Below are 14,811 nucleotides of genomic sequence, written 5' to 3' on the forward strand. Positions count from 1 at the left end.
AGAATACCAAAGGATGTAGCTGGCCGGTTTCCGGGTCTCTCTGTGAAAGGACAGTCCCCATTGCGAGACTGGACGCATCAGTTTCAACGACATGAGGGAGGTCTGGAAGAGGATGTCGCAGGATTGGAGCGGAGGTAAACCTTCGTTTAAGTTCCTGAAAGGCTTATTCTGCTTCTTCGGTCCAAGCAAACTTTTTATTGTTTTTTTCGTAATAGTACTGTGATTGGTTGCACAACCTGAGAGAACTCTGGGATGAACCAGCGGTAGAAGTTTGCAAAGCCCAGCATGCTGTGTACCCTTTTCAGAGAGGTCGGTGAAGGCCATTTCAGAATGACATCTACCTTGTGCACGTCCATTCTGATGCCTCCTGGAGTAAGGATAAAACCAAGAAACTCTACTTTGGTGACGTGAAAAAAGCATTTTTCAAGCTTTGCAAACAAGCGATGTTGACGGAGCTTGCTGAGGTTTGAACGAACGTGCCTGACATGATCTTGTTTTGAGGCTGCGTATACTAAAATGCCGTCTATGTACACTAAGGCGCACACATCAATTAACTCCCTTAAGACGTAATTCATTAAATATTAGAATGCCGCAAAAGCGTTGCATAACCCGAAGGGCATGACTTGATATTCAAACAAGCCATACTTAGTGCGGAAGGCGGTTTTTCTTTCATCTCCTTTTCTGACTCGGACCAGGTGGTACGCTCCTCGAAGGTCCAATTTGGTATAAATCTGGGCATCTTTAACTTGGTCTAGCATCTCAGGGATAAGTGGCAAGGGGTAGCGGTTCTTCACGGTGATCTGGTTCAATGCGCGGTAGTCAATACAGGTTCTCAAGTTTCCTTCCTTTTTCGGTACGAAGAACAAAGGACTGGCTGCGGGGGACTTCGAAGGATGGATAAATCCGTTTGCAATGTACCGGTCTAAAGAGGATTTCAAATGAAGGTTTTCCGGTTCTGTGAGAGCGTAGATCCTGCCGCAAGGGATTTGTGCACCAGGAACAAGGTCAATCTGATAGTCATAGGGTCTGTGCGGCGACATTGTATTGGCTTGGTCCTTTCGGAAAACATCCTGGAAATCATGGTATTCACTTGGCAAGATATTAGTTGCTCCCAGGGTTGATACTGTTGCTTCGGGAGTCATGGCGATACAGAAGTCGGGTTTCTCCTCTTGGTAATAACATGCAGGGGAGCAGTCACCGGGGAAGGTTAATTTTCGTGCCCGCCAGTCTATCAAAGGGTTGTGAGCAACCAACCATGGCATCCCTAGTATTAGCCTGAACTGAGGTGCCCTGATGAGATCAAATGAAATACACTCCCGATATCCGTCCTGGCACAGCAAGGTTACCCCGGCTGTGCACTGGGTTACTGGTCCGGAAGCGATTCCTGTCCCATCCACGGCGGTTACCTTGTCCATAGTTGGCTTAGAACACAAAGGAAGCCCCATCTCTGCTGCCAGTTCTTGAGCAATATAATTTCAACTGCTCCGCTATCGATGTATGCTTCAATAGCATGCATTCTTAACGACTGTTGGTGGTTAATTAAGATCACTGGTATTGCAAAGTGCGAGGTCAGCAACTCTTTCTTCTCACTCGACAAACTGACCTCTACGTTTGTCGAGCTTGGTAGTTTTCCGATTCCTTAGCTTCATCCTTCTCTGTGACCCCGACTGTTCTTCTTGGGGGTTTTACTGGACAGTCCTTCAGGAAATGTCCTGGTTTCCCACAATACAAACAAATTTGTTGTTGTCTTCTTTTGCCCCGCTCTTGTTTTGTTAATGGAGGCCATATCCCTCCAATCTGCATGGGTTCTACAGCATTTTCAGGTACACGGGGTGTGTTTTCCCTTGGTCGAAAATACACGGTCCGAGGGGCCGTCTTAGACCGGTCTTCTTTTCGGTCCTGCAACCGGTGGTATAGCTGCACGACCAGATTTATGAATTCGGCACAGTCTCTGGTTGGATCAACCACCTGGGCTAAGGCGTCCTTTAATTCGCCTCGTAAGCCTCGATGGAATAACATGGTTCTTTTGTTTTCTGGCCACATAGCTTCGGCAACCAGTCTGTTGAAGGTAGCAATGTACGTTAACAAGTCCTGATTCCCCTGTCGGAGGGGCAAGAGTTCATTGTCTACTGCTTGTTCCTGGGTATAGCGAGTAAAACGTTTTTCCATTTCTCTCTGGAACCCCCCCAAAGTCATGTAATAGAGGATCGTCATGGGTTACCAATGGCACCAACCAATCTGCTGCACTACCACTCAGGTATGATAAGACAAAGGCTACCCGATCTTGGTCGTTCTGTCCGGGAGGCGTGCAGATTTGAGGAAGCTGTTCTCAGTAGCTGCGAGTGGCTAAAGATAAAGACTGCAGGTAAGATGCTGCTGCTAATGATGTTCCTTTTGTCTCGTTGCAGGTTCTGCTTCTTCCGAGGTTCAAGGGAATAGCTGAACACGGTGAGCGTCACGTTGCAAGCTGCAAAGTAACGCGAAGCGTGTTGTCTTGCTCGGGTGTGGTTTAAATAGCCCTAACAAAATAGTCCAGGTAAAGTAGTCCCTAGGCTACCACACCCAAAACACTAGACCGCATAGCTTGGTTCCTTGGAACCAAGCTATGTGGATGCCTCCATGTTGGCTGACAGTACATTAAGTAGTTCCCAAGCACATGATGTATGAGCCTGGCGCCATAAGCGCCAGGAGTGGCCCCAAGAGGGTTTTGGTAGAGGATGCCAGGCTCTAGAGGCCCGAGTCCTGACTCCACCTGGCCAATGGGTTTGCCAGAGGGGGTTTTGGGCGAGGGTCGTGACACATCTCTTGTCTGACGGCCCAGCGCCACAAGTCCTGCGCTTCCTTGGAGAGCGATGGGGATCGAGTGCCCCACTCTTTCCTGATGTAGAACATGGTGGTGGTATTGTCCGTGAAGATCCTCACCACCTTGCCCTTCAGAGAAGGAAGGAATGACTTGAGGATCCAGAACACTGACCATAGCTCCAGGATGTTGATATGGAGATCCTTCTCCGGCAGCCACAGGCCTCTGGCATGCAGACATCCGGTGTGGGCTCCCCAACCTTCCAGGGAAGCGTCAGTGGTGACCGTCCCATGGTCTGGAGGGTTTTGAGACCCTGTGCCCCGGGCAGTGTTGGAGCGGACGCCCCAGCACCTAATCGCCCATCAGAACTCGTTGTCGAGCGGGATCTTGTCCGTGAAGCTTCCGGACACCTGTATACAGCGAGCGTCCAGGAAGTCCTAAAGAGGTCGCATTTGCAACCTTCAGCGCCGGATGAGGTAGATTCAGGACATCATGCTGAGCAACGACTTGATGGTTCGCACCATGGCCATCATCATCGACAACAGCCGCTGCACCTTCCCGTGAATGGCTGCTACCCTCTCCTCCGAGGGTGAAGCCAGGCAGGACACGGTATTGAGTTTGCCTCATAGGAACAGCGTGTTGTGCGATGGTGTCAAGCAGGACTTCGGATAGTTGATGGAGAATCCCAGATCCATTAGCAGCTGGACGGTCGCCTCCGAGTGTCAGACGGCCAAATCCTGCAAGCAGGCCGTGTTAGGGAGAATTCTCATTTCATGGCTAATTTCCCCTACCTAGTGAGTCCCTCAGCAACTTTGCTGGATCTCAGGAGTTGTTTCTTTCCACTTGGTAAGAGTGTGAGCTTTTCCCCCACTCTTACTTGTATTTTGCTGTGTGTTTTGACCTGTTTTTGTTATTGTGGGCTCTGGAGTACACCACTTCAGTAGCCCCCTTCTTTGTGTGTGTCACACAGCACTTTCTGTGCAGTGGCACAGGGTTGTCGTTCAGACTCCCCCCGACTTCATTTCTGAGGCGACTACCGTCCCCCAGAAAAGGGTAAAGTTACCATTAACTTTACTTAGTCAAATTTAACCACAGATCCAGTACACACCATCTTACATGAAGTGCTGGAAGGGTTAAGTCTTAACTCTTTTTATCTGTACCTCCTAGAGCATTGTTTAGCACTTTTAACATTTAGACATGGCTGGTGGCAGTGGTATCTACCCTAAATTTCTACCACGGTTAACTTATATAACCGTGGTAATATTGTAGGCTATTGTGTTAGCGTCAGACTTAAACCCGCTTGACCAAATCCTTTTTCGTTTGGCTCCGGTGTGGTTTATTCGCCATTTCTTATTGTTAAACTCCTTCTTGTGTTTTACTTTGCGCGGCAAACTAGGTTTGCCTTCTTTGTTCACTGTCTTTTGGCAGGCTTCTACCTAGAAGCCCTCCTCAGGGCGCCTGGGTGTCTAGGTGGGCTGAATGTGAGGGAGGGGTGTAGTCACCCTCTGCACAGGGTATCCTAGGAAACCCAAGTCGCACTTTGACATGATTGACAGCCAGGCAGTGTGAAAGGGGGTTTTGCGCATAAAAGGCAGGTCTCTTGGGCTGGAAGTCAGAGAGTCGCCACTGGAACTACAAGGAACCGACGAGAAGTGGAGGAGAGGTTGACTGCTGCAACTACCCCTACCAGTGAAGCCCTGCTGCAGTCCTGAGCTACCTACCCTTCAACGACTAAGAGGAGATCCAGTCCAGAGTCTTCTTCCCTTGAGCCTGGTGGGGATAACCAGCTCATCATCTTCAGCCAGAGGTCACCTTCGTGGTCGAAATCGCTGCACACTGCTGTAATGATCCGGACAGCCACCTGAAGAACCTCTCCTGTTTTTAAGGAGCGCACCCTTTACTCATTGTCGCTGCTGCCGGCCTCATCCCTGTGTGGTGCAGACTCCCTCATCGTCCTTCTTTGTGCTGAAGCCGCAGGAAACCTTGGGTCTGCGGGAAACCAACAGGAACAGCTGCCATGACACCAGCTTCATTCTTTGAGAAAGGTACTGTGTCCCGTTAGAGAAATTTTGGGTGAAATCCCTATTTCTCTACTTTAAGGCTTGTCCTTACTTTTCCCTCCTTCTTATAATTTTTGCTTCCGAACATTGACTATATCAAAGTATTCTTGGCAACGTTGAATCTCGAACTGTCCGACTGTGTGATCCCGATAACAGGCACCTGGTGTCACTTCGCTTTGGCTCCGGCCCTTGACTCTTGAATTCCTGTCTATGTGTGTTCTTCGAATCTGTCTGCCTAACCAACATATTGCCTGTGATTTTTGCCCCCAACTCTCTCTGGGTATTTCGGGTGCTAAGTGTGTTTTTACCCCGGTAGCATTTTTTGCCGCGGATACGCATTTATCTAGTAGACCGAACTGTCAAAAAGTGATCGCAATTGTATTCACGGTAACGTGTTCTGTTTCATAACACCGGTCCATTCAAACACAGGGTACTTACCTCGAATAGTACTGTACAAAGTGAATTGGTTAGTTGTATATTTTACGTGTGGTTTTTGAATTAATAGAAGTGTTGTGTTAATAACAAACGGCTTAAAAATAAATGTACTTATATTTTTTACCTGAAACCTTGAGTCAGTGTTTGCTTGAGTCACAGTAATTGTGGTCCCTTTGTGTAATCTCTGCTACTGCTCATATACTCTTGAGATAAGCCTGGCTGCTCCGCTACTGCTAGCAATATAGCCTAGTAGTACAGGCTTGTACCAAAGGTAAAACTTGTATTGCCACCTGTAGTCTTAATCGTGTGTAGTGGTCCCTAAAGGCACTGCACGGGATTCTGCCTAACAGGCCGGATGAGTTAGACTTCGAGGTATATGTGTATACCCCGCAGAGGGAGATGGGCTGCCACCGGTACCAGGCATTTTTTTAACACTCTGGGGGTCGACTTCAATCCGAAAGGTAGGGCCTTGAACTGGTACTGCTGACCCAGCACTACGAAACGCAGAAACTTTCGATGTTTATTGTGAATGAGGACATGGAAATAGGTACCCTCCAGGTCCAGCGACGTCAAGAAGTCTCCTTCCTCCAGTTGGCTGAGCACGTGCTGCAACGTGACCATCCTGAACTTTTGGGACTTTAAGTATTTGTTGAGACGTCACAGGTCTAGATTGGGCCTCCAGCCTCCTGTCTTCTTTCTGACCAGAAAGTATCTGGAATAGACTCTGGAGCCGTTGGGGAACTAGCTCTAACGCCCCTTTTCACAGCATGGCCTGTACCTCTTCCAGGAGGTGAGGGATGTGCTGCTCCTGACGGGACACCGGAGGGATCCATGGACACCTGCGTTGAAACTTCAGAGTGTATCCCTGGGCAAGAGCGCCCAGCACCAATCTGTCTGTGATGATCTTCATCCACTCGCTAATGGACCTCGTCAGCCGGTCACCCACTGGGTTGCACGTGTGGGGGCCCGACATCCCGGTCGATTCACGCCCGTTTCGGGGCCGGCGTCCTGCCCTGCAGTCAATGGCGACATTGTTCTCCACTACCGTAGACCTGGGAACGGCCTATGTAGGCTTCCTGGGTAGTGGATCTGGAAGGCTGACGGTACGAAGAGGAGAAACCTTTGGAAGACCTGCTTGACTTTCCCCTGGAGGAGCAAAAAGAAGAGCACTGCTGTTGGAGTGCCCAAGGAATGGGCCGTCTCCGTATCCGCCTTGATGGCCTGGAGGGACTTAACGACCTTCCCAAACAAGTTCTCTCCGTCGAAGGGCATGTCCAACACCTTCACCTGGACTTCCTGCCGGAAATGCGTGGCCTTCATCCAGCCTTGTCGACCGAGGCAGACACTGTCTCCCATCTGACGCAACCCCGTGTTGGCGATATCCAACGCCACTGTAATGGGGTGATCAGACGCAACTTCCCCCTCCTGAAAAGAGTGATTGCCTCCATCCTATTATTGTCTGGGAGGCACTCCAGAATAGGGCCCAGCTTGTACCACAGATCCCTGTCATACCTGGACAGGATCTCCAGTGCATTGGCCACCTAGATATTGGACGCCGCAGTGTAAATCACCTTCCTTCCCATGGCGTCCAACTTCTTCCCCTCGCTGTTCGGAGGAACCGGAGATGAGGACGGGTTAGCCGACCGCTTCCTCGTGGCCGCCGATACCACCGAATCCGGTGATGGTTGCGACCTCAGGCACTTGGGTGCAGAGTTCGGCACACAATACTTCTTCTCCTGTCTATCCCGTTTGGCTGGAGCCATACAAGGGTTCTTCATGAGGGCCAGGGCCTCTTCCCACACATTGTCCAGACGGGGCACTGCCATGATTGTCTTCCTCCTGGTGTCGCGCCTCTGGTAAAAGAAACTCTCCTTTCTGGTTTCTTCGGGAAGAACCTGAAAAAGCTTGGAGGTTCTGGCTAATTCCTTTTCCCCGCCTCCATCTATTTCTTTTCCACCCTCTACCCTTTCCATTTCCCCTACTGCGTGAAACCTTGGTCTGTATTTGGATTCTAATCTTTCTTTTCTCATACCACCCTTACATCCCGGTCTTGCTGTTTTCATTTGCATAACATCCATAAAGTTTGCTCTTTCTCACCTTTCACGCAACCAAACTGCTTATTTCCTCTCTTATTTTTTCTCGACTTTTCTATTGGTCTGCCACACTTTTTGGCCTCCCTTCATCTCGCCTGCCTCCTTTGAAATCTATTTATCATTCCTCTGTCCGTCTACTTTGTCTTCTCTCCCATCGGAATTCTACTTCAGCTTCACTTGCCTCTCTTGGCTGGCTACCTTTTCACTCTTAGCTTAAATCTCATTTTCTTTGCCTCGTCTTCAAATCTCTCTATGGCCTAGCCCCTTGGTGCTCTCCTGTCCTTTTACACACCCTCTCGTTCTGTTTGTTCTTCGTGTCTATTCCAGTTGTCGGATCCTCGTCTACCCTGTGCTCGGTCTCGCTTTTGCTCTTTCCAGCTTCTTGCTCTTCTCCACTGGAACACTCTTCCTCTTTCTATTCGATCTATTACTGCTTTTTCTCTTTTTAAGGTCTCTTTAAAAAATCATCTTCTCCTCTGTCCTTGACTGTCTGCTTTCAGAATCGATATTTGAATTTCCCTCACGCTCTCATATTTTTTGTACTGTTGTTGTAATACTCTGTACAGCGCTTTGGATAAAAGCGCTATATAAGCTCTAATAAAAAATACAAATACATGGAGTGGAACAACCCCACCTTGTCCAGTGGGGACGCACTACGTGGCACATCCAAATGCGGAGACTTGCCGCCCGCTTCGACGAAATCCTCGACGTCCATAGTCGTGGTCGTATCCGTCCCCGTACCCATGTCTGGGTCTGCTGGGGGAGAATAGGCCCGACGCGAATGTGGACACTGAAATGGGGGTGTCGGATGATGCTTCCTCTTCTCCGTTGGAGGTTGTCTTCCTCCTGGGCCCAGTGGCATCCTCTTCTGGATCTCTGACACCAAGGTGTGAAGGGTCGACAGATGTCCAGAGACATATCCCTCGGCTGAGCTGGCAGGATCGGAAAACTAGGTCTCCGTCGTCGCTGTCGTTCTCCTCTTCCACGCCCTTGTGGACCGTGTGCAAGGACTTCTGGTCCTCGTAGTCTGTGGACGAGACCTCCATGGCTTGTGCCACGGCCTGTGAGGGCTGTTTTGGGGCCTCTTCGCCCTCCCCTTCTTTCCCCCCTGTGGGGCATGAACAAGGGCCTGAGCCGGTTTCCCCCCTTCTGGAGTGCCAGCAGACTTTGCTAAAGTCAATGCGGAGGTGTCGCACCTAGGGGGCAAGGATACCTTCTGTGCTGCGGGGGCTATCTTCACAGGGTCAGCTCCCTTAGCCTTCGAGAGAGTAGCTGCCACCAACTCTATCATCGACTAAGTCTTAGCCTGCGCCAATTGTGCCTGCTTGGGCAGTGCTGCCTTCTTCTCCTCTGTCCGCGGCTTCTCTGACTTCTCCCGCAGTTTAGCCGAGACAGATGATTTCCTTTTAGAGAAGGAGCTTGATTGGCGGCTTGCAATAGAGGCGGAGGGTGATGTCGTTTGCGCCCTGTCCACCTCGGGACCCGCTTTCATGGCAATCCCAGTGGACTCGTTGCGTCTTGGGCCCCCACAAATGAGGACTTAGAAGACCGCTCCTCGGACCGGCCGGTGCTGGTGAGGCATGTCCCTGCTCAGGAGAACCCGAGGAATATCTCGCACTCCACTTCTTCATGGTCCGGGTGCAGGCAGTAGAGGCACTGTAGGTGCTCGTCTTCCACAAAAACATTCCGTAGCCCGCACTTTGTACAGGGATTGAAGAGGGACCTTCCCTCCTTCTCCTCCGTCATAGTCAGAGGGCGCGAAGTAGGCCCAATGGCCTTCTGGAATCTTTGATGATCTTTGCCCTTGAGGGGTGCTGAAATTCACCAAAAACGGGAACCCTGCTGTCGGCAGATGGAGAAAACAGCACACAGGCTCTTTGGAACAAAAATAGAACCTTTTTCAGTCAAAAACACAAAAAAAATAGAAGTAACTCGCAGAGCACAATCGAGGACTCCCAACACTGAAGCGCGTGGTAGAAATCTGAAGATGGCTGCCAGAGGAGGGGCTTAAGGAGAGGACTGTCATTGGATGGGGGCAGTATGACCCAGAGGACAGTGATTGGTTTAAAGGAGAAATACAGTTTGTAAGTGAATGTGAAACTGTTTTTTCTTTTACGGAGGATTCCTGGCCTGACGACAGGGAATATTCATGAGCATGTGAATCCATGCCAGACCCCATGCTGGAGAACAGTGATTTCAGTTAGAATTAGGACAGACTTGCCCTGTACAGTAGGAAGGAGAGCAACCAAGGCCCGTCTGATCACTTATCTGTGACTAATGTCAACTGTGGCCAAGGTTGGCATAAATACCCCCTTTAGAAATGTGACTATGTGGGCCCACCACAGTTGGTCCTGACACACCTTTCAAAAAGTCTGTCATGTTGCCCTGAAATCGAGGCCATTGACAGCATAGCAGACATGGAGCAATCTTAGGTGCAAGCCGGCCTCTGACACAAGAAAAATTAAGGAAGCTTTGAGACCCAGAATTCAGAGAAATAAAGAGCACGGGTCCTGACTGTGGGAAACAGAAAAGCAGCACCATCTGTGTGATATGTTGACAACACGGTCCACTGGGGAAAAGGCCGTACCCAAGAGGTATCCAGAACAACACTAATGAAGTGGAGCATCTATGTAGGTGTGACTTGGGACGTTCGGAAGTTGGGGGAAAAGGAAAGCTGTGCAGCAAATGACACGTGTGGTACAAGTGAGCTGGCACAAGCTCAGGAGACAAGGCCCAAATGAGGGAGTTGTCCATATATGAAAATACATGAATCAGTTCCCTCCAGAGAAGAGGAGCCACCACAGTCAACAGCCTGGTGAAACCCATGAGGACTGAGAACAGGCTGAAGGGCAGGACCCACAACTGGTAGTGGACATTGTGAAACATGAATTGCAGGTACTTTCTGTGTTTGGGATGGATAAGCTCATGAAAGCAGGCATCTTCAAGGTTCAGGAACACTAGCCCGTCCTGAGGTTACAGTGATTCAAATATCTGGGCAAGAGGGACCCTCTAGGACTTGTCAGACTTACGCAGATACACTTCAACAATCATAGTTTGAGGATGGAATGCAGACCTTTATCCTTTTTCGGCATTAGAAAATAGGAATACCATTACCTCCCCCTCACAAGTAGTGTGGCGGCCTTCACAAGGACAGGCAAGATTCCTTCCATTAGTAGGGAATCTAGGGTGTGCAGTGAAAGGGAGAGAGCTTGCCTGTGGGGCGGTAGAGGATAGAGGAAGTATGCATATGAAATTACCTGCAAATGCCCAAGGCCTTGTAGGTGGTGTTCGTTCACTCTGAGACCTACAGTGACCACTCGCCCAGTACCATGGGAGAAGAATGGACAAAGTCCAAATTAAAGGGGTTTTGGGCCAGGAATGAAAGAGGGGACTGAGAAGGCTGAAACATTGCTACTGAGTGTACATCTACCCCTACCTTTACAGGGGCTGGTACCCTAATGCTGTTTTCCAGAAAATATCTGATCTCTACCGCTGTGAGCAAATTAGGTGATGGGACAAAAAAAATGCCCCATGTACAGAAAAACACTGAAGGCTGTTTGATTACCAGCGCAAGGGTCTTGGCTTTGTCCTTGGATAGCTTGAACTTCTCAAACAACTCATCTGCCTTTCATCTGAAAAGATTGGCTCCAAAAAGCCTGGAAAAAGTAACTGAGGTCTAGGGGCACAGCCAGCTCCATATACCTTTTATCCAGAGTCAAGGGAGCCTTGGACGCCAAGCAGACTGACTCAGAGCTGAGTGCATACAAAGGTGGCTGAAAAACGTTCTCACTGTAGACTTCCACCTGGAGATTTCTAAGGTTGAGAGGAAAGGGAGGCAAGAACGCATTAGAACCTTGTTTTTAGAGCAGTGCTTGGACTTTAGAAGTAAAGACACTCAGCCGTTCTACACTGTTTTTGTTTCTTCCATCATGACACCTGTTTAATGTTAAAGATCTCACTGCTTTTGTTGCATAGGAAAAGAAGAAAAAAAAACTCTGTCTCATTGTAGTTTTTCCAACCTGTCCTTGTGATCTTTACCCTTTTGTTGTCCAGCCCAGCAAGATGTCATAGACTTTATAGAATTAACTGAGTGTATACATGCTCAAGATCAGGGGCACTGATCAAATCCTTGCATTTAACCATAACATCAAACGCCACTCCGAATAATGAATGCATTTTACATGTTATGCTTGAAGTACTAAAGTATAGGAGTACTCACCTGGAAAAAGGTGAGCAGCCCTTTGGATTGTCTTCAGCGCATTATTCTTTGTATCCTCAGTTAACATGCATCCAGCTGCCAATTGATTAACTGCAGTGTAGAGTTGTGCTTTCTAATAAGACACAAATAATAGTAGTGGCCATTAGTACTCGTTGTTCCCTCAGACAAAAGATCAGTGAACAGACCATCTATGCTGATTGCTATGGATGCGTAACTCATGCGCACCCTCACAAAGATAGCTCCCAATATCAGGCATATAACAAAACAAGTAACAACTACAAAGTACTGGGGAAGTGAATGAGCTTCAACTATCATTTTAGAAATGGTAACACACAAAAATCCATATTTTCAAATGAACACTGAGCATGCAAACTTACACTAGGATCGCTAAGACATTCCAGACACATTCAGAGAATATAAAGCTTTATGCACTGTACATTAAGGAAAAAAGCAATGCCAAAAAGTGAAAAAAGACAAAGCACTCGAAAGCCATACCGGACTGGCGTGGATGCCCTGATTTCTCAATGCAGGTGCTTTAACACTGCAAATAGAACAGTAGGTTAAGGGAGAAAGAGAAATGAAGTTAATCACTCACAAAATCCAATTGTGGAAAGCGTGAGGTGAGGAAGGAAACTCATTACAATCCTGATCTAAAAACTGGGCAGTAGATGGAACTTAATTCGAAGGACCTTCAGTAGGATGCGGGCGGGGTGAGGGAGTCACATGAGCCCAATGCCAAAGGGCAGAAAGTGGAGCTTGACGTCAATCATGGACAAGAGCAGGTAACGCATGCTCTCGTTACGTAGTGGTACAAAGCCGAAGTGGTATCAAAGGGACCATAGTTCCTGTGATCGAAAGAGCCTGAGCTGCTGTTGTGGGAAGCACCTCAGTTTATCTATCTTGGAAGTATGGCTAGAGAAGTAATGAACTAATGTAACCTATCAAACAGCATGCCCTAACGTGTTGAATGTTATCTGATGACCACTAAATATTTCTGTGTCTGTAAAATTGCTTTTGTGTAAAGGGGATACTACCGGATGAAATATATATGCTAATCGTAATCTATGCCCCGAATGAGCGGCAAGACCTATTCCTGAGGGACATACTACAAACTCTGGGGGAGGAGGTGTGAAGGTCAGATAATGATTGGTGCCGACTTTAACTGTTTCATGGATCCCATCTTAGATAAAACACTTCCACTCACAGCAGCAGACGCAAGAAATAGGCAGGCGCTGGGAAAACTTTTTAGAGACCTGGGGGTGATTGAAACATGGAGGTTTTTCCACGAGCAACAGAAGGAGTTCGCCCATTACTCAGCAGTCCACAAAGGGTACTCGAGAATGGACATGGTACTGGTCTCGGCCACCCTGATCCCTCGCATTAGTAAGGTTGAAATAAGGGCCCACTATGTATCAGACCATGCCCCAGTCTTGGTACAAATGGAGATGAGCCAAAGCGTCCATAAAGGCCATAAGCCCTGGAGGCTGAATGAAATGATGCTGACGGATTTGGCCCTGAGGGTGCACATGGAGGAGGCTATAAATAATTACTTCTGAGAAAACGATGACGGGGAAACAAACTGGGGAGTAATCTGGGATGCAGGGAAAGCAGTGGTCCGGGGGGGAATTCATGTCGCAAACAATGGCATATATGCGGGAAAGAGGGCTCATAAAGAAGAAACTCGAAACAGCTCTAAGCGAAGCAGAAACACAACACAAAACCAGGCAATCCCAAAAATCACTGAGACTGGTCCGGAAAGCAAGAGGCCAGCTAGAATCACATGGAGCAGACCGCACAGCACAAGCGCTACTTAACACCAAACAGACATACTACGTCCAGGGTGGCAAAGCGAATAAATTCTTAGTGGCCAAACTCTGCAAACAAAAATCCCGTAACTATATTGTGCAACTTAAAGATGAAGAAGGGTAATTATGTGCTAATGAGGAGGAGAAACTTGAGATAATGGAAAGGTTCCACGGGGGACTCTTGAAATGTGAGTATCTACCCCCTCGGGCACAAATAGATTACATGGCAAGGATGTCACTCCTTCAGGTCATAAGGGAAGACAACAACGCGTTACTAGCCCCCATAACGGCACAGGAAATTAGTGATGCCATAACAGCATTACCCCCTAACAAAACTCTGGTGCCAGATGGACTGGGAAGCGGATATTATAAAAACGTTCTGTAACCAACTTCTGGGCCCATTAACAAAACTATTCAACCATATAAGGGAGAATGGCACGGTCACACCGGACATGGGAAAATCCATCACAATTTTAATACCCAAACTGGGTAAAGACCCCACAGACTGCACTAGCTATCGACTGATTTCCCTGCTCCATACCAAAGCCAATCCTTATGCTAAAGTTCTTGCAACTAGGCTTGCAGGGGTTCTGCCAAAAATAATCCACTCCGATCAAGCGGAGACACACCCAAGATAACATCAGACGAGCAGTGGACATACTAGACCTGGGAACTAGAACGGGACAAAGATTCTCCACAGCCACTTTCGATGCGAGGAGGGCATTTGATAGTCTAGACTGGACATATCTGAAGCATACTTTTTTAGACCGAATTTGTTGAGAACGATTCAATACTGAGAGCCTACAAACAAAGTACAGGGACATTGATCCGGGGCGCAAGTTAATTTAATGAAAAGCAATTTCATCATCGGAGGGCAGAAGGAGTGGTCGATGTCATAGGGGAACCGGGTGTGAGGAAGGGATCGGGAGGGGATCGGGGGAAAGGCTGTTGAACTGTTACAGTTAAAGCTACTCAAAAGTTTGTAAAAATGTACAATCAATACATGTAGGCCAGAATAAGAGTATGTGGATGCTGCAAACGGTATGTGTCAAAGTTACTTAGGCTCTGTGCCACTACAGTATCTGAACATGATTGTACTTGAATAAATACAAAAGTGCTTTTGTGAAAGAGGGCCTCTGAGGAGGTAAAAGGTGTTCTGAGAACCTAAACAAAATTGAGTAAAGAGTGGAAGGATACCGAGATATGCAAAGTGTTACATGTGTCCAATCTAACCTGTAGGTAAGAGGTGACATGGCAGGAACTGTAAAACCAGAGGGAGCCTATTCTAAAAAAGAATCTTCCAAAGTAGTGTATCTTGAAATTAGTCGGTCCCTTTCACTGACCTTGAACAGTAAAGGAGAAATTACTTACCGTAATGTTGTTTCTATGGATTCTTATC

The 14,811-nt window shown here is 48.0% G+C and overlaps 1 protein-coding gene across 1 annotated transcript in view; it reads right to left on the minus strand.

The window, feature by feature from the left end:
• SKIC3 (SKI3 subunit of superkiller complex) overlaps window positions 1-14,811 on the minus strand; it is a 2,336,627-nt gene that overhangs the window by 496,115 nt on the left and 1,825,701 nt on the right. Inside the window, exon 34 of the mRNA XM_069627646.1 lies at window positions 11,608-11,719. Coding sequence (XP_069483747.1) covers window positions 11,608-11,719 — 112 coding nt within the window. The remainder of the gene's footprint in view (window positions 1-11,607; window positions 11,720-14,811) is intronic.

Source organism: Ambystoma mexicanum, chromosome 6p (assembly GCF_040938575.1).
Source record: "Ambystoma mexicanum isolate Mex_15411 chromosome 6p, UKY_AmexF1_1, whole genome shotgun sequence".
Classification (NCBI taxonomy): Eukaryota; Metazoa; Chordata; class Amphibia; order Caudata; family Ambystomatidae; genus Ambystoma; species Ambystoma mexicanum.